Source organism: Pipistrellus hanaki, assembly GCF_964339955.1.
Source record: "Pipistrellus hanaki genome assembly, chromosome: 14".
NCBI classification, from domain to species: Eukaryota; Metazoa; Chordata; class Mammalia; order Chiroptera; family Vespertilionidae; genus Pipistrellus; species Pipistrellus hanaki.
Window position 1 is genome coordinate 4,654,840 of NC_140516.1, and position 19,933 is coordinate 4,674,772.

At 45.6% G+C, this 19,933-nt stretch overlaps 1 protein-coding gene across 1 annotated transcript; it reads right to left on the minus strand.

The window, feature by feature from the left end:
- Nucleotides 1–4,732: 4,732 nt before the first annotated feature.
- On the minus strand, nucleotides 4,733–19,686 carry MSMB (microseminoprotein beta). The gene is made up of 4 exons (XM_084904756.1): nucleotides 19,553–19,686; nucleotides 15,232–15,355; nucleotides 13,510–13,615; nucleotides 4,733–5,453 (listed from the first exon to the last, which is right to left on the minus strand). The coding sequence occupies exons 1-4, from the start codon at nucleotides 19,553–19,555 to the stop codon at nucleotides 5,324–5,326; spliced, it is 363 nt and encodes a 120-aa protein (XP_084760882.1). The 5' UTR covers nucleotides 19,556–19,686; the 3' UTR covers nucleotides 4,733–5,323.
- Between the last annotated feature and the right edge of the window lie 247 nt (nucleotides 19,687–19,933).

The following is a 19,933-nucleotide window of genomic DNA, read 5'->3' on the forward strand; positions in this document are numbered from 1 at the left end:
AACAAACAGCTGTGAAGGCACACGTTGTACCGAGTGATAGCTGCGTGATCTTGTCACATCAAAGGTCCTCAGAGGTGGCTATTAAGTAAGGCTACTTAGCGTACAGGCACAGCAAACGTCAGAAGACACAAAAGGACAAATACGTATGATTCCACTTTTATGAGGTTCCTAGAGTAGCCAAATTTACAGAGACAGAAAATAGCCTGCCTCGGGCTTGGGGAAGGTGAATTGCTGGGTGCAAAGTTTCTTTTGGGATGATGGGAAGCCCCGAAGTTTGGGATGGCAGTGATGGCACAGCAGTGTGAATGTACTCAGCACAACTCACCTGTGCGCTGCACAAGGGGTAAAATGGTAAGTTTTATGTTATGTATGTTGTGCCACAATTTTTTAATTCACTAAGTAAATGGTAGAGCCACATTCCAAGCCACATCATCTGACAACAAAGCATATATTTGTTTGCACCATGTCCATGTCTCACCACTTTTCTACCCTCCACAGCCCACCGCTCTGTACATGCCCTCACAATCTGCCCAGGGTGGCGCTGCCCGCATTGGAATTTTTGTTTCTTTACGTATTCATGACCAGATGTTAAAATAGGAATCCTGTCTCTGTTTTGACAGATGACCCCAATTCTAGTTGCTAACTGTGCCCCACCTTTCCCAGAAAGATAAAGGGCTATCTAAGCAGAATTTACAAAGGAGATGTCCATGATAGGGTTTTATGGATCCCACCCAAGAGTGCTTCCAACAAGGAGCAAGGCAATCTCAGCCAAAAGCAACAGGAAACAGGCTCATATGCAGAAGCTCAGGGGAGGAAGGGGAGCTGTGGAGGAGAGGGAGCAGTAGAGAAAGTCAGAGAGCCCCTCCTGGGAGCACTCACCCTGAGCACGGCCACAAGCCCAGGGAGCCAAGCCTCCCCCATTTCCTTTCCAATTCAGATGCAGATCAACTAAAAGTAACCAAGCCACTTTAAAAAAAAAAAATTATTATCTTATGGAAGTACCCTGTGGCCACTCATCCTGCCCTCTCTGAATTCGCTGGGACCCTTGTCCCCTCCTCAGTCTCTATTATGGGGGTTGACAGATCAGTCTCACAGCCACTAGCCATCTCAAATTCCCCCATTCACTCTTTTCTCTTTCTACCTCAGTGCCCGGCTAGGGCTACTGTGCATCCCCTCATAAAGCCCAGCTGTCCCAAACCACAGTCACCTACCTCAGTTTCACTCTCTCGACCCAGGAGGCCCAGCCATTCCTGGGACTGTAAGCGCCTTATCTCCTCTAGCGCTAGAAGAATGCGGGCAGTTTAAAAACTCAAGCGGCTAGAGGCCTGGCTAACCTGGGAACAGCTGGGGCGCCTGCTCCCTCCCTGCCTCCTGCCCCTTTTCTAAGCAAGAAAGTGAGGCTTCAGTCCCCGAGCCGACAGGACAAGGTTGCTGGATGCTTCTTAAGCTAAACCAGAATATTCACAGTCTCTTACCCAACCATCCAGGTCCCTGGCTTTCACTACTCCTCTCCTTCCCCTTTCCCTCCCACTTTCACTGCCACACAGTCTCAGTCACTCATCTACTCTCTCAGCTTGGAGTGCGGAACTAGAAAAGGAATCTCATACCCTTTAGTCCACCTCTTCTCCTTAGACCTATCAGCTTGACTCCATCATCAGGGATTTTTCTTCCTCTGTGGGGAAAACTCATACATCTGTCTCCCCATCAGCTGGACAGGAACCTGTACTCTCATCTATCTCTCACCCAACATAGATGCAGCCTCAATGATCAGTCTTTACCTGTCCCCGTAACCACTGCTCTACCTACTTTGAAACCCTGTCTCAGGAACTACAAGAAACATGTGGGTGCCCAGCAAGGGGCAAAACTGGAAAAACAAGAACCTACTTCCAACGGTAACCTATTCTCCCCTTTCATATCACTAGTGAGGCAATTAAGACCCCTACTCTTTTCCCCCTAAAAAATAGCATCTAGGTCTCAGTTATCTTTCAGCTCCAGATCTGTCTCCCACTCACTTGGACAATCCTGCCCCAGGGGTTCAGAGATAGTCACCTGTTTGGCCAGGCCTTACCCAGAGACCTCCAAGAATGCTTGTTAGAACCCAGCACTACACGTCTCAGAGGCAACAGCTGGCCTCCACTGGTAGGATTTCTCTATCATGGATCCCAAATTTTTCTCTCCTAGCTAAGCCCTTATACCAAGTCTCCTCACCCTCCTTCGTTTGCTAAGCTCTCTCTCTCTCCATGGGGGTCCTCACCCAGCCCCTAGGGCCAGCCCTCACCCCATAGCCTACCTGTCCTGGCAGCTTGATCCCACAGTTTGGGGATTGCAGCCCTGCCTCTGGGCTCTGGCTGCAGCTGCTCTTCTCATCAAGGAGGCCCAGAAGATCTGCCTCCAGCAACCCTTACAGGTCTTCTCCACCCATACGGGATTTTCCGTCACACCGATCCTTATCTCTCCTTGCACCCTCTCACGTGCAGCAACTCCATCTCCTGTTCCTGGAGAGTCCTGACGTCTTCCTAACCCAATCCCCAGCCCTGAACCCAGCCACTCTCCTTCCTGCTGCCTCCACCCAAACTGCAGCAAAGCACTCCTGCCCCAAGGTCCTCAGAGGCCCTCACTCAACCTTGGGCAGGACTCTCCGGTTCCTCTCTCTAATCCTGATTTAACTCTGTTTGTGAATGGAAGCTTGTGTCTAGACCCCCAGGAACGGAAAGCCTCCTACGTGATTGTAACACGCTGGAGATGGCCTTCATCACTCTTCACCTCGCCCACACTGCGAGAGGCAGTCATGAGTGCCTGCTCTTCCTGCTCCACATGTGCAGCTGCCTCACTCCAGGGAGGAATGCACCCCAACTTTCCTACCCATCAAATGAAGGGAACACCTCCCAGGACAGGACTGGCAGGTAGACTTCACCCATATGCCTCCCCACAAGAAGACCAAATATCTATCACCATGTAGACACCCTGACAGGGTGGGCAGAGGCCTTCCCTACCTGCAAGAAAGCTGCTGAGGATAACACACATCATCTCTGGCATCTCCTGGAAACTGCACATACCCTACCACCCACCTTCATCGGGTAAGATCCAGAGGAGCAACAGCTTCCTTAAAGACCATCTAACTAAACTCTCTCTCTAAAAATTTACAGCTCCTGGCCGGACCTTCTGCCCATGGTCCTGACTGGAATCTGGGCTACACCAAGGAGTCCCACCTTTTTACCTCCCCAAGAATCTTACCCCTCAGGTTGTCTTTCAGCTCCAGGCCCAGAGAAACAGCAAAACCAGACAAGTAATGCCTGTAGGGAGCCAGCAGAGTTGAGACAAGCAACTCAGTCTTAAGAAAATAGAATTAAGTTCCTTCTAGCAGAAGTTATGCGGTGCCCTGAGGGTTTGGCCAGAAGATAAGATTAACCTGCCGCCTAGCATCTTCCTGCAGCTTAGCAACTTCCCCTTCCTGATCCTCCCCCCCTAGATAGCCCAGCCTTGGAATGTTTCACCTTGGAATGTTACACCACCCTGGCAGTTAGCCAATCCTGTGTTGCCAGATGCCAAAGACCCCTCTGCATAGGCAACCCTGCCCCCCTTTGTTTCTGCTGTATAAATACAGCCATTTCAAAGAATAAAGTTGAGGCTTGATCAGAACCTTGTCTTGCCTCCATTCTTCCATGTTCCTTGTTTGCTTCATTCTCTTAGGTGGTTCCTGCGTGCCCCCATTGTTGCCCCGCGGGCCGGGACAATGCCGTGGCAGCCTCAGAAGCAAGTGACTCAACAGGACGCTCTCTGCACCAACCAGTCTCTTGGAGAAATCATGCTGCTGCACCCCTCGACCAGCAAGGAAAAACACTGCCTGCTTTTTGCTCATGTACCCCATGGCTCTTCCCACTATTAGACCCACTGGTATTTATACTCCTAATTTTGCTCTTTGGCCCATGTCTCATGCATTGTTTCACTAGTCTTTTGCAGAACAGAATTCGCCAACCAGAAGGTGGCACTGAATTCAGAACCAAACATCAGAATCTTTGAGACCCCGGGTAGACGCCCCTAAGAGACGACGCCCCTCACAGCTGGAAGTAGATACGGAAGACTGACCTTCGCCCCCTGACCTTGCCCAGACTCTCAATTTTTTTAAAAAATATTACCAGAAGCCTGGAATAATAGAACGTCCCTTTCTCCAGTTGATGGACAGACGTAAACCCCACCTGCGGTCAGACATTCCTGAGCTCTGAACCACCAATCAGCACCTGCCAAATACCCTAAGCCCTCATTCCTAAGTCCCTAGGTCCCTAATCAATCAGCGTGTGCTGAGTGCCCTAAGCCCCGCCCTCTATCCTTAAAGGTGCTTGTAAGCTCCTCGCTCTCTTCTGCTCCTCTCCTTGTAAGCAGCCGGCAGGGGTACCCTTCCCTCCAATAAAGCATGTCCTGCCATCCCAGTCTCTGGTCTACCTTCTCTATTTAATCTATCATACTCAAGCCATTCTCCTAAGCCAGCACCCCTGGCCTTTAATACCTCATCAGGCTGCACGTGGTCTCAGAGCTACTTCTTCCAGGCTGTTCTGTCTTGCCTGCTCCAACCTCAGGCAAGCAGAGGTAAATGAGGAACACAGCATGGAGCACACTCTCTAAAGAAGAGGAAGGAGCCCGGCCAGTGTGGCACTGCGGTTTAGCTTCAACCTATGAACCAGGAGGTCATTGTTTGATCCCAGTCAGGGCACATGCCCAGGTTGCAGGCTCAGTCCCCAGTGGAGGGTGAGTGGAAGGCAATCTATCAATGATTCTCATCATTGATGTTTCTATTTCTCCTTCCTCTCTGAAATCAATAAGAATATATTTTTGAAAATATATATATATATATTTAAGAAAAAAAAGAGGAATGAAGGAAGCATAAATATGAAAAACTCAAAGAAAATAAGGGATCTGATTTCATTTTGAAGGCACGTTTATTTTTTTAATTGTTCGCAAGATAGCAGGACACCAGGACAGCAGAGTGCAGATGCTATATCAGAAGCAACAGAAGCAGTGGTGCCTAAGTGGGAATGTACAGTGATTTATTGGAGTATAGGAAAAATATAACTTTATTCATATTTATTTTTTGTTCACTCTATTAAATGTTTGAGTGCTTTTTAATGTGTATAAAAATCAATGCACATATAATTTGTAAATTGCAAGTATACACATATTCAAACGTTTGCTCAATTTTTACTTATTTAATTTTTTACAAACAGGTAGGGTCATACAATCATAGTCTGTTAGAGGCCAAGGAAAATGAGGCCTGGCCTTGGAGGACCTGGAGCCTCTGTGTGGGAGCCACGGGCCCACGAGAAGCACATTACATCACCCATTGCTGGACATCACAAAACTTTCTTGGATTCTTTTTCTCCACCACTGTATAGGTGCAGGTTTTCGGGTTGAATAACTTATCGCATTTCAATTTGTTGTAACCCACAGGTACAGCAGCACTGCCAGAGAGACAAAAGCAAAGCCAATTAGAAAAGACAGGATATAGACCCAAGCCATTACACTCAGAACACAAGAACATACAATGGAGCCAAGACAATCTCTTCAATACATGGTGTTGGGGAAATTGAACAAATACCTTAAAAAAAAAAAAAAAATGACATGGAGGATCCAAGATGGCTGCACAGGTAAACACCTAACTGCAGCCGCACACAACAATTTCAATAAAATACAACTAAAATATAAAATGGACATTGCCCAGAGCTACAGGAAAGTCGACTGACTGGAAATTCTACAACAAGAAGGAAAGAGAAAACCAGAAGGAAAATCAGAGGAGCTGTAAAAGCCTAAGGTACGGAGACACACTGCGAGCGCAAGAGGACAGAGCCGGAGAGGAGGGGAGGCTGAGTACCTGTCTGGCATTCCCTAGCAGGAAGGAGATAAAAGCTCTGGATTGTGCTGAACCCCAGACCCAACAGCACTGAACCCCAGTTCTAGGCCAGACCCTGGGGACCCAGGTGCATACAGAGGAAGCCTGGGCTGTGAGGTGGAATCCCAGGGGAGCAGCAAAAGGCAGAGCCCCCAGAGGCACACACATTGCACGCAGAGGACGGACTGTTGACTCTACTGCCAGATTGCCCTAGCTGGAAGGAGTCAAAAGCACCGGAATGTGCTGAGCCCCAGTTCCGACTGCTCTGAATCCCAGTTCTAGGCAAGACCCCAGGGACCCAGGCTCATGCAGAGGGAGAATGGGCTGTAAGGCGGAAACCCGGGGAGCAGCGAAAGGCAGAGCCCCTGGAGGCGTGCACATTGCGTGCAGAGAAGGGACGGTTGGCTATGCTGCGGGAGTGCCCTGACAGGAAGGAGACAAAAGCTCCAGACTGCTCTGAACCCCACTTCCAACTGAACTGAACCCCAGTTCCAGGCTCATTGGGGGAGAGACTAGACTGTTTGGTAGCAGGCAAAACTCGAGGGCACCTCACTCTCAGAGGTGCTTACAGCGAGTACCCAAGGACCCTGAGAAACACTGAGACTCAGGAGCCACATAGGGAGTGGCTGACGTGGCTGACGGAAGCCAAGGCTGTAGGCTCCACCCTGAAACTCTGCCCCATCCAAGCAGAACACAGAGACTTTTAAGGCTACCAACTCAGGGAAGCTGCGAAAATGCCGAGACAAGGAAATAGATCACAAATGAAAGAAATGGAGGACAAAAAGTGACTGGATATAGAGTTCAAAACCACGCTTATAAGGTTTTTCAAGAATTTCCTAGAAAAGATCGGTAAGTCCTATGAGGATATGAAAAGGGATCAACTAGAAATAATAAGGAATCAACAAGAAATAATAAGGGATCAACAAGAAATAAAGAATACATTGTCTGAAATAAAACATATTATACAGAGTCCTAAAAATAGAATGGAAGATCGCAAGAATCAAGTCAAAGATTTGGAACATAAAGAGCCAGAAGACACTCCTCCACAGAAGCAAGAAGGCAAGAGAATCCAGAAAGTTGAAGATAATGTAAGAAAACTCTGGGGCAACTTCAAGCGAAACAACGTCAGAATTATGGGGGTCCCAGAAGATGAGAGAGAGCAAGATATCGAAAACGTACTGAAAGAAATAGTGACAGAAAACTTCCCCCACCTGGTGAAAGAATTAGACTTGCCAGTCCAGGAAGCACACAGAACTCCAAACTAAAGGAATCCAAAGAAGACCACACCAAGACAAATCATAATTAAAATTCCAAGAGCAAAAGACAAAGAGAGAATATTAAAAGCAGAAAGAGCAAAGCAGATAGTTACCTATAAAGGAGCACCTATACGATTGTCAGCTGATTTCTCAACAGAAACTATGCAGGCAAGACGGGAATGGCAAGAAATATTGAAGGTGATGAATAGTAAGAACCTACAGCCAAAGATAATCTACACAGCAAAGCTATCACTCAGAATCGAAGGCCAGATAAAGAGCTTCACCAATAAAAAAAAGCTAAAGGAGTTCATCACCACCAAACCAGAATTATATGAATTGCTGAAAGGAGTTCTTTCGGAAGAGAAAGTAAATAAAGATAAAAACTATGAACAACAAATACGTAACTATCAACAAGTGAATCTAAAAATCAAAGAAATTTAATGCCGGGACCGGTTTGGCTCAATGGATAGAGCGTCGGCTTGGGGACTAAAGGGTCCCGGGTTCGATTCCGGTCAAGGGCATGTACCTTGGTTGCGGGCATATCCCCAGTAGGGGGTGTGCAAGAGGCAGCTGATTGATGACTCTCTCTCATCGATGTTTCTAACGCTCTATCTCTCTCCCTTCCTCTCTGTATAAAATCAATAAAATATATATTTTTAAAAATAAATAAATAAATAAATAAAAATCAAAGAAATTTTAAAAAATCTGATGAACAATATTAACTGTTGAATATAATAGAATCAGAGGTATTGGAAGGGGAGTGAACTGACGATTCTCGGGGAAAAGGGAAGAGGGGGATGTGAGAAGAGACTGAACATAAACTGTGCACCTATGGATGAGGACAATGAGGGGTGGGGAAAGGGCAGAGGGTGGGGTGGGAACCCGGTGGAGGGGAGCAATGGAGGAGGGGAAAAAAAGAGGAACATTTGTAATAATATGAACAATAAAGATTTATTAAAAAAAAAAATGAAACTAGACCAACTTATGCCATACACAAGAATAAACTCAAAATGGATAAAAGACTTAAATGTAAGTCATGAAACCATAGAAATCCTAGAAGAAACCATACATAGCAATGTTTCAGACATCTCTTATAGCCATATGTTTGCCTACGGCAAAGGAAACTAAGGAGAAAATAAACAAATGGAACAGCATCAAAATAAAAAGTTTTTGCATAGCAAAAGAGTAAAAAGGGAGCCCACTGTATGGGAGAACATATTTGGCAATGATACATCTGTTAAAAGTATCCAAAATATATAAGGAACTCATACAACTTAACAAAAGGAAGACAAGCAATCCGATTAAAAAATGGGCCCTAACCAGTTTGGCTCAGTGGATAGAGTGTCGGCCTATGGACGGAAGGGTCCCGGGTTTGATTCGGGACAAGGGCATGTTCCTTGGTTGCGGGCACATCCCCACTAGGAGGTGTTCAGGAGGCAGCTGATCGATGTTTCTCTCTCATCGATGTTTCTGGCTCTCTATACCTCTCCCTTCCTCTCTGTAAAAAATCAATTATATATATATATATATATATATATATATATATATATATATATATATTTTTTAATATATTTTATTGATTTTTTTTTTTACAGAGAGGAAGGGAGAGGGATAGAGAGCTAGAAACATTGATGAGAGAGAAACATCGACCAGCTGCCTCTTGCACACCCCCTACTGGGGATGTGCCCGCAACCAATGTACATGCTCTTGACCGGAATCGAACCCGGGACCCTTCAGTCCGCAGACTGACGCTCTATTCACTCAGCCAAACCGGTTTCGGCAAAATATGTATTTTTTAAAAAGTTACATTGTTGAGAGAATCCAAGATGGCTGCTCGGGTAGGCAACTAGCCGCAGCCGCACACAACAATTTTAATAAAATACAACTAAAATATAAAATGGACATTACCCAGAACTACAGGAAAGTCGACTGACTGGAAATCCTACAACAAGAAGCAAGGAGAAAACCAGAAGGAAGCGCGGAGGAGCTGTAAAAGCCTAAGGTACGGAGACACGCGGCGCATGCGAAGAGGACGGAGCCGGAGAGGAGGGAGGCCGAGTGCCTGGCGGGCGTTCCCTAGCGGAAAGGAGATAAAACTCTGATTGTGCTGGGCCCCCAACTGCTCTGACCCCCAGTTCTGGGCCAGACCCCGGGGACTCAGGCTCAGCCATAGGGAGCTGGGCTGTAAGTCGGAACCCCAGGTAGCGGAGAAAGGAGGTCCCGGAGGCGCGCACACTGCCCCCAAAGAAGGGACGGTCGGCTGTGCCGCGGATTGCCCTGACGGGAAGGAGACTGGGGCTCCAGACTGCTGTGAACACCACCTCCAACTCCACTTCCAACTGAACTGAACCCCAATACCGGGCTCATTGTGGGAGAGCATAGACTGTTTGGCAGCAGGCGAAAATCGAGGGCACCTTTCTCTCAGAGGCGCCGGCAGCGAGCACTGAAGGACCCGCATAGGGCGGGGCTGACAGTAGCCAAAGCTGCAGGCTCCACCCTGAAACCCCGTCCCATCTGTAACTGCGAAATGCGACAACAAAATAGATCACAAACGAAAGAAATGGAGGACAAAAAGCGTCTGGATATAGAGTTCAAATCTACGCTTATAAGGTTTTTCAAGAATTTCCTAGAAAAGATGGATAAGGCCTATGAGGATATGAAAAGAGATCAACTAGAATTAATAAGGAGTCAACAAGAAATGATAAGAGATCAACAAGAAATAAAGAATACATTGTCTGAAATAAAAAATATTTTACAGAGTCCTAAAAACAGAAGGGAAGATCGCAAGAATCAAGTCAAAGATTTGGAACATAAAGAGCCAGAAGACACTCCTCCACAGAAGCTAGAAGGCAAGAGAATCCAGAAAATTGAAGATAATGTAAGAAACCTCTGGGACAACTTCAAGCGAACCAACATCAGAATTATGGGGGTTCCAGAAGATGAGAGAGAGCAAGATATCGAAAACATACTGAAAGAAATAGTGACAGAAAACTTCCCCCACCTGGTGAAAGAATTTGACTTACAAGTCCAGGAAGCGCACAGAACTCCAAACAAAAGGAATCCAAAGAGGACCACACCGAGACACATCATTATTAAAATTCCAAGAGCAAAAGATAAAGACAGAATATTAAAAGAAGCAAGAGCAAAGAAGGTAGTAACTTATAAAGGAGCACCTATATGATTGTCAGCTGATTTCTCAACAGAAACCATGCAGGCCAGAAGGGAATGGCAAGAAATATTCAAGGTGATGAATAGCAAGAACCTACAGCCAAAAATAAGCTACCCAGCAAAGCTATCACTCAGAATCGAAGGCCAGATAAAGAGCTTCACTAATAAAAAAAAGCTAAAGGAGTTCATCACCACCAAACCAGAATTATATGAATTGCTGAAGGGGGTTCTTTCAGAAGAGAAAGTAAACAAAGATAAAAATTATGAACAACAAATACGTAATTATCAACAAGTGAATCTAAAAACCAAGGAAATTAAAAAAATCTGATGAACAATATTAACTGTTGAATATAATAGAATCAGAGGTATGGAAGGGGAGTGAACTGACGATTCTTGGGGAAAAGGGGAGAGGGGGGCGTGGGAAGAGACTGAACATAAACTGTGCACCTATGGATGAGGACAATGGGGAGAGGGGAAAGGGCAGAGGGTGGGGTGGGAACCTGGTGGAGGAGAGCAATGGTGGGGGTGGGGGGGGAAGGAACATTTGTAATAATATGAAAAATAAAAACTTATTAAAAAAAAAAAAAAAGTTACATTGTTTAAAAAAAATGGGCAAAAGACCTACATAGACACTTCTCCAAAGAGAACATACAGATGGCTAAGAGACATGAAAAATGCTCCACGTCACTGATCATCAGAGTGATGCATTTTTTTTATTTTTATTTTTTTTAAATATATTTTATTGATTTTTTACAGAGAGGAAGGGAGAGAGATAGAGAGCTAGAAACGTCGATGAGAGAGAAACACCGACCAGCTGCCTCTTGCACACCCCCTACCGGGGATGTGCCCACAACCAATGTACATGCCCTTGGCCCAAATCGAACCAGGGACCTTTCAGTCTGCAGACCGATGCTCTACCACTGAGCCAAACCGGTTTCGGCCAGAGAGATGCATTTTAAAATGACAATAGGTATCATCTTACATCTGTCAGAATGGTTTCCATCAACAAATCAACAAATGACAGGTGCTGGCGAGGATGTGGAGAAAAGGGAGCCCTAGTACAGTGCTGGTGGGAATGCAGACTGGTACAGCCACTATGGAAAACAGTATGGAGTTTCCTCAAATAATTAAATATGGAACTGCCATTTGACCTACTGATCCCACTTCTAGGAATATATCCTAGAAACCTGAAACACCAATTTAAAAAAATATATATGCACCCCTATACTCATAGCAGCACAATTTATAATACCTAAACCTAAGTGCCCATCAGTGGATAAAAGTAGATAAAAAAGCTGTGGCACATTTACACCATGGAATACTATGCAGCAATAAAGTGAATCTTATCCTTTGAGACAGCATGGAGGGACCTGGAGAGTATTATGTTAAATGAAATAAGCCAGTCAGAGATAGATAAGTATCACACGATCTCGCTCATATGTGAAATCTAAGTAACAAAATAAACCGATGGAGTGGATCAGAGACATGGAAGCCTGGAACAGATTGCGGAATCTCAAAGGGAAGGTGGGGGAGGGAGGGTGGGTGGGAAGTAATCAACCAAAGACCTTGTATGCACATACACGACCCATGGACTCAGACCCTGGGATAGGGAGGCGGGGTGGCTGGAAGGGGCCAATGGGGGAAAAGGGACATACGTCATACTTTCAACAATGAAGATTTTTTTTTAAAGACAGGTGGAGAGGTGGACTAGAAGGGGTCAATGGAGGAAAAGGGAGACATATGTAATACTTTCAATAATAAAGATTTTTTTTTTTTTTAAGAAAGGATAGGATGCCCAGCCTTCTCTGGGTCAGCTCCGGGCCAGGGTCAGCCCACACTCCTGCTGTCTAGGGTGCCTCTGAGCAACTTAAGATCACCGTTCAGTTTGCAACCCCAAAGTGCTGACTTCAGGAACCTGGATTTGAACACATAGAACCTGGTCTATGAGCACATAGACCATCCCTGAGATAGTTCCTAAGTTCCATCCTGCATCACAGGACGAAGCAAGCTCAGAGAGGCCCAAAGGCAGGCCGGGCCCCTGGGGCCAGGCAGCTTGCTTTAGCCTGACCTCTTGTTGTCCTGGCTCAGGGAGTGACCAGCAGCTCTGCTGCTTGAAGGTGGGGAGGGAAAGATTGTCCATTCCCATTGGAATCGGAGCTGGCTAAGCCACAGGAACAGAGTCACGCCAGGCCAGGATCATGGAGCCCAGGAGCAGCTAATGAAAACTGGGGACCATCTCCCCAGGAAAGTCCACCCACACATTAACGGGTACAATGTCAGGATTCATCACGCTCTTGGAATACACACACAATGGAACATTCTTCAGCCTAATTATGAAACAGGCTGCAGCACGGATGAACCCTGAGGACATTATACTGTGAAAAGCCAGGCACAAAAGGACAGATACTGTACAATGGCACTTAGAGTTGTGGGTTCATAGAGACGAGAGTAAAATGGTGGTTGCCAGGGACTGGGGAAAGGAGGAAATGGAGGCATTTCCTGGGTAGGGAGTTTCAGTTAGGGGAGATAAAAAAGTTCTGAAGGTGAATGGCGGAAATGGTTGCACAAAAATGTGAACGTACTTAATGCCACTGAATTCTACACTTAAAACAATTAAAATGCTAAATTTTATGTTAAAATTTTTTTTAACACCGTTTAGTTTGAAACGGGGTGGGAGCTGCACAGCTCATTGCTTTTGGAGTCACCCCTATATGCAGGCAAAGAACCATCAATATTCCATATTTAACATAAAATGCTAAATTTTTTTATGTTAAAAACATTTTTTAAGATAAATTTTAATTTAACTTAAAAAAAATTAAATCTTTCCTGGGGAGACGGTCCCCAGTTTTCATTACCACCACAATAAAAAAAAGAAAGAAAGAAATAGGGCCTATTCGGCATGGCTCCTATGAACTAGGAGGTTACGGTTTGATTCCAGGTCAGGGCACAGGCAGGGGTTGGGGTCTTGATCCCCAAAGCGAGAGGCAGCTGATTTATGATTCTCTCTCATCATTGGTGTTTCTATCTTTCCCTCCCTCTCCCTTCTCTGAAATCAATAAAAATATATTAAAAGGAAAAAAAGAAAGAAATAGTGCTGAAAAGGAAAGCACTTCAAAGTGGGATTTTGAAAGAGGGAGGAGCTGTACCTCAGAGCAGCCCCCTTGTTGCTGCACCCCCTTGTTGGCCCTTCTGGCTGAGACTTACATGTTGCAGCAGCTAATTCCAGCTGAGTTACAAGAACACTCTTCACATTTATCATTCTTCCACTTGGAGTTCATTGGGTAGGTGAATCCATCGAGATCCCTGCATTCTAAAATAACACATGTGGCATCATCAGTGGGGTCCTCCAGGCACACAGCTAGAACAAGGCTAGAGGGACACTGGGGCCAGCCCTGCCACCTGTGCCCCTCCCAGAGAGGGAGAATCTCATCAATTTAAGGGTGTCTAAGAAAAGTGCTTCTGTGGTCTGGCCAGCGTGGCTCTCTGGCTGAGCATGGACCTATGAACCAGGAGGTCACAGTTTGATTCCAGGTCAGGGCACGTGCCCGGGTTGCAGGCTCGATCCCCAGTGTGGGGCATGCAGGAGGCAGCCGATCAATGATTCTCATCATTGCTGTTCTCTCTCTCTCTCTCTCTCTCTCTCTCTCTCTCTCTCTCTCTCTCTCTCTCTCTCTCTGCCTCTTCCTTTCTTTCTGAAATAAAAAATTTAAAAAAATATTTTTAAAAAAGAAAGAAAAGTGCTTCTGTGGTCACCCACAGCTAAATTCCAGTACTGTCCAGTTCATTTCACCAATCATGTCTTCTTACCGCAAGCTTAAGTCCTTCCAGATCTTATTTCAGAACAAATATTCTGAGGAAAAAATAAGGCCTTCCTCTTTTTTTTTAAATATATTTTATTGATTTTTCACAGAGAGGAAGAGAGAGGGATAGAGAGCTAGAAACCTCGATGAGAGAGAAACATCGATCAGCTGCCTCCTGCACACGCCCAACTGGGGATGTGCCCGCAACCAGAGTACATGCCTTTGACTGGAATCGAACCTGGGACCCTTTAGTCCGCAGGCCGACACTCTATCCACTGAGCCAAACCGGTCCTGGCAAGGCCTTCCTCTTTTAAAGGATGGCTTTATAATCCTAGGGGTACTTGGAACCAAGTTTTTGTTTGTTTTTTTGTTTGGTTTTTGTTTTGTGTGTGTGTGGTGTGTGTGTGTATTCTTTTTTTGGCTGGATTATCTCTGGATAAATGATTCATTTTACTAATTCTCTATGATTTGCTTCTCAGCTCTAAATGCACATGTAAAACATCTGGGCATAAAAATCCATGCCTGGGTCCCACCTCCGAACAATGAGTTTCTCTGGCTGTGAGAGACTGCCATATGGTAGTCCAGGCTGCCACATGTTCCCAAAGCTCCCCAGTGATTCAAACATTCGGCCAGCGGTCAGATCACTTCTTTCACCCGTGCTGGTCCAGGTGAGCTGGAGGAACTAGTAGCATCGGCACTACCGAGGCTGTGTTGGACATGCAGGCCCACAGAACCAGAACTTTTCATTTAGTAGGATTCTCAGAGCATTCACGTGCACATTGATGTCTGGAAAGCACTGCTTTGGAATATTGATGGTTCTTTGCCTGCATATAGGGGTGACTCCAAAAGCAATGAGCTATGCAGCTCCCAGCCCAGAGATTCTGATTTGCCTCAGATTGGATGGCCCCTGAGCATTAGTAGGTTTCAAAAGCTTTCCAGGCAATTCTCCTACACCTCGGGTTGAGAAATACTGTCTCATGCAGTGACAAATTAAAGTCTCTCATTTGACTCTATTTGATGTTCGCCCTACCCATCCTCCCCGTGTGGATGTAAAGGCCTTCCTCTGCCAACAGGTTACACCTACCAAGCTGCAGTAAAATAATACACTTGAAAAGCTGGGACTTACCCTTAACATTGTCACCTGGATGATGTCTTTTAGGTATAAAAGAGCACTGGGCATTGCATAGCGTCACAATGCTGGTCAAGACCACAAGGCTTCCCAGAAGAGCATTCTGCAATGTGAAGAAGGGCTAGGAAGAAAAACAAACTGATTCAGATGGCGGTCAGTGACTGAGTGTCCTGCATGAGGACCCCTACTGGGCTCTGGCAGGTGGCTCAAAGGAGGAGTTTCAAAGGAACAACATCTACACAAGTTACCAAAATAAACTGGGGAAAAAGCTAAATGTGAGTCCAAGTCATAGACCAATAAAATAATGATAGTGTGCTTTAAAAAACAACAACAACAACAACAACAAAAAACCTTGCCTGAGGCCCTAACCAGTTAGGCTCAGTGGGTAGAGCATCGGCCTGTGGACTGAAGAATCCCAGGTTTGATTCCGGTCGAGTGCATGTACCGCGGTTGTGGGCACATCCTCAGTGGAGAATGTGCAGGAGGTAGCTGATCAATGTTTCTCTCTCATCGATGTTTCTAACTCTCTATCCCTCTCTCTTCGTCTCTGTAAAAAAAATCAATAAAAATATATATTTTTTAAAACCTTGCCTGTGTATATGTTTTTACTGATTTGAGATAGCAGAAAGGAAAGAGAGAGAGAAAGAGAGAAGAGAGAAACATCAATCTGAGATTGGGCGCAGGCAGGAGGCAGGCATGAGGCAGGAGGAATTGATTTGTCTCTTTTACATCAATGTATATCTCTCTCTACTTCCCTCCCACCCTTCCACTCTCTCTCAAAGGAAAAAAATATCCTCAAGTGAGGATTAACAGCAACAACAAAAAATAACACACATATACAAATAGAAATGATGAACAGAGACATGGAAAAGTTCGAGTTACTGCCGAGACCAGAAATGTAAATTTGAATATAAAATAGAACCATGTGGGATGACAAAAATAATTATTTCATTTATAATATCCAGAGTGAAATAAAGGCATATCTAGGAAGTAAAATGCACAAGGCTGGTTTATGTTTGAATAATCTTTATGGAGAACAACTGAATAGTATGCATCCATATTCTCCAAATTGTTTACAACAGCCCTGGCGGTGTTGCTCAGCTGGTTGAGTGCTGATCCATGCACCAGGAGGTTGCTGGTTTGATTCCTGGTCAGGGCACATGTCTGGGTTGACCCCCAGTAGGACTGATCGATATTTCTCTTCAATGATGTTTCTCTGTCTCTCTTTCTCCCCCCCCCTCTCTCAAATCAATAAAAACATTAAAAAAACAAAAACAAAAACAAAAATGTGTTACAGCATTTGACTTTACCTTTTCACTTCTAAGACCTGGAATGGCACAGAGAAGGACAGACTTTGCCTCTTGGATGCTCACTGCAGCAGGGAAATGAATCAACCAAATGCCCCAACAGGGCTGTTTGAGAATATGGTGACTCCGAAAACAGACCTACCTGGTCCACTCAGGAGGTAAAAGAATATGAAATGACATAAATGATCACTGTTAGGACACGTTAAAGAAGGCATGTCACAAAATGTCTGCGCGGTATCCCTATGATGTGGAAAAAATCCACATTGAAAGAGATGCTCGAAGAGATGAAAGTTTTTGTACCAAATTCTAACAAGTGATTTTTGAGCTGTGGGAGTTTTCTTTGAACTTTCCCTCTTATTTTCTAAATTGCTTATAATGAAAAGCATTAGTTTTATAACCAAAAGAAATAAATGAATTCCTACAATAAACTCTCAATTCCTACAATAAACTCACATCAGAACTAGAGGTTGCACCTGCTCTCTCTGTTTCATTCTTTTACATAAGCTTCAGATCATTGTGGAAACCTGAACTTTTTCTCTCAAAACAAACAAAAACAAATGAAAAAGCCAGTCTTATTGACAGAATTTCCACTCCCTTCATCCAGAAACGGTGCTCCTGAGAGGTGCTGGTGATCAGAGAAACGTTGGAGGTCCTGTTTTATCTGGTCACAGAACAGAGGCGCCAATGGGCACAAGCCAGGGCTGCCGCCCAGGGTAAGTGACGGGTGCAGAATTCCCAGACCTTCTGCTGCTCCGAGCAGAGGCACCCAATTGAATGACTCAGAGATGGAGTCCAAAGATGGTGACAAAAGAGAGCAAAGTATTCAGTTTTGAGATTAACCAGCTGATAAAATCTACATATAGCCTCCATATTCTCTTCTCCGCCCCCCCCCCCCACTGTCTCTCTCTCTTTCTCTAAGCCTCAGTTTCCTCCTCTGTAAAAAAGAGGTTCTCCCATATGAGTGGGCATCAAAGTAACCCAGGCTGCTAATAATGAGCACAGTCTCAGTCAAGCTCTTTGAAAAAAGACAGGGCCATGGCCTTGGCATCTTTACCAAGCCCCCCAGGTGAGAAACACAAGAAACAATCAAAACTAGTGCTTCTTTAATGTGGATATGAATCCCTGGGAAATTCTGTAAAATAAAATGCAGATTCTGCTTTGGTGGGATCAAAGGGTCCTAATTTCTATCCAAACCCCTCCCCCTAGGTGATGCCATCACACTCGGCTGAGGCCACCTGAATAGAGGGGCTCTCAAGTCCTGTCCTGTTCCCACATCCTATTCCTTCCCCTCCCTCGCTCCCTTCCTTTCCTGCACTCAGCGAAGACGAGGTGAGCACCCGTGATGGGCAGGCACAGGGGACAGTGCAGCCGGGAGGCCCGCCTTAGACTTTCCAGATGCTGCACGTAACAGGTGCTTCATGTCAGCTTAGGGTGACACAGACTGGCAGTGCCCCTAGGAATAGTGTCCCTTCAGGTAAGTTGCTGTTCCTGTGTCTTCCCAGTATGATCAAGAGTCAGGCATCTTGCCCTAGCTGGTTTGGCTCAGTGGATAGAGCGTCAGCCTGCGGACTGAAGGGTCCCGGGTTTGATTCCAGTCCAGGACACAGGCCCAGGTTGTGGGCTCAATCCGCAGTAGGGGGAGTGCAGGAGGCAGCCCATCAATGATTCTCTCTCATCATTGATGTTTCTCTCTCTCTCTCTCTCTCTCTCTCTTTTCCTCTCTCTCTCTCTCTCTCTCTCTCTCTCTCTCTCTCTCTCTCTCTTTTCCTCTCTCTCTCTCTCTCCCTCTCTCTCTCTCTCTCTCTCTCTCTCTCTCTCTCTCTCTCTCTCTCTCTCTCTCCCTCCCTGCCTCTCTGAAATAAATAAAAAATATATATATATATTTTTAAAAAGAGTCAGCATCTTTAAGAGTTTTAAGCAGGCTGAAACTGGTTTGGCTCAGTGGATAGAGCGTCAGCCTGCAGACTGAAGGGTCCCTGGTTTGATTCCGGTCAGGGGCATGTACCTTGTTGCAGGCATGTCCCCAGTGGGGGGTGTGCAGGAGCCAACTGATAGATGATTCTCTCTCATCGATGTTTCTAACTCTCTATCCCTCTCTCTTCCCCTCTGTAAAAAAATCAATAAAATATATTTTTTTTAAAAAAAGAGTCCTAAGCAGGGCAGGGATGTTGTCAGCTGTGCAGCTTACAGAGTTCACTCTGAGGGCGGAGGAGAGGTCCGATGGAGCGGGAGGATCCCACCCCACGGTTTTCCTGCTCTTCCCGCCCCGTCTTCCTGAGGCAGTCTGTGGGCTGAGACCCAGGGTCCATTCTGGAGGACCCTGCCACCTCCTCTTCTGCTTTGCCGTTGGCCACTTCCTTCCCCTTCTCCTTTGCACCCCAAGGGCAGCCCGGCTCATTCCCTTTCACTGGCTCCAGCAAAGGGTACTTGTAAAAGATCAAGTTTGAATTGAAGGCAGAAAGGACATCTCAATGAGTTTTTATAGATTTTGATGCAAATTTTTTCTTAATACAACATGTTATATTGAAAAGGGCCTAGGATGATGGTTCTCAAATTTTGCTGAATATTAAAGTCACCTGGGCAGCTTTTTAAAAAAAACAAACACCAATTACCAAAGACTCACTGCAAACCAATCAACTCAAGAGTGTCCAGCGTGGGAGTCAGGCACAGGTATCCACTGAGCCGCCCACGTGGGAGCCGCCGGCCCGGAGAGGGACAGCTCGCTCCCGCCAGCTCTTCCCTCCCAGGCTCCGTTCTCATCTGTGACGAGGCCGTGCGGTACTCCGACATTATATTTAACTCCCAAATCACTCCCTTAGGGCCCAAGCATTAGAGACATGTATAAAACCTAATTGAATCCCAAACTTATCAGAAGAAACAACAGCTTTGATCTTAGAGAACAGAAATAGTGCTAACTCATTAAGATTTTCTCAAGCTCCCAGCCTCTCCTTACATGCGGTACATTCAGTTGCAAATAATCTACAGAAGGTTCCTAACCAGCTCACATTTACCATTGCGTTGTATCCAGCAGAAACACACTTCACAGCGCATTCAAATAAGGAATAAACCGTGTGTCCTTTGTCCTTTTTCTGGCCTCGAGCTAATGAAGCAACCAGTTACCTATCATTGTGACGAGCAAAGAGGGTTCTTATAGGCCTGTACATCCGGAAGAGTCCCGGCAGCTTATATAGGAAAGGGCTCCGGGGCCTGGCACCCCCCGGGAAGGTAAGGTGCCAAGGACGCGCTTCGTGTTTACAGAGGGCTGACTGTCAACAGGAAACTGGTTTCAGATGAATTATGAGTTATTCATAAATCAGGTCTCCACCCTGATTACGTTTACTCTTGCTGTCGGCACCCCTGATGTTTGTTTGCCCTGGGCCTGGAGGAGCAGA

What these genes read in the sequence shown, in the direction of transcription:
- MSMB (XM_084904756.1), bottom strand. An exon ending in TCCAGGTGACAATGTTAAGG is followed by an intron (nt 13,616 to 15,231) that starts GTAAGTCCCAGC and finishes GTGTTATTTTAG; the next exon opens with AATGCAGGGATCTCGATGGA. An exon ending in GGAATTAGCTGCTGCAACAT is followed by an intron (nt 5,454 to 13,509) that starts GTAAGTCTCAGC and finishes TCTCTCTGGCAG; the next exon opens with TGCTGCTGTACCTGTGGGTT.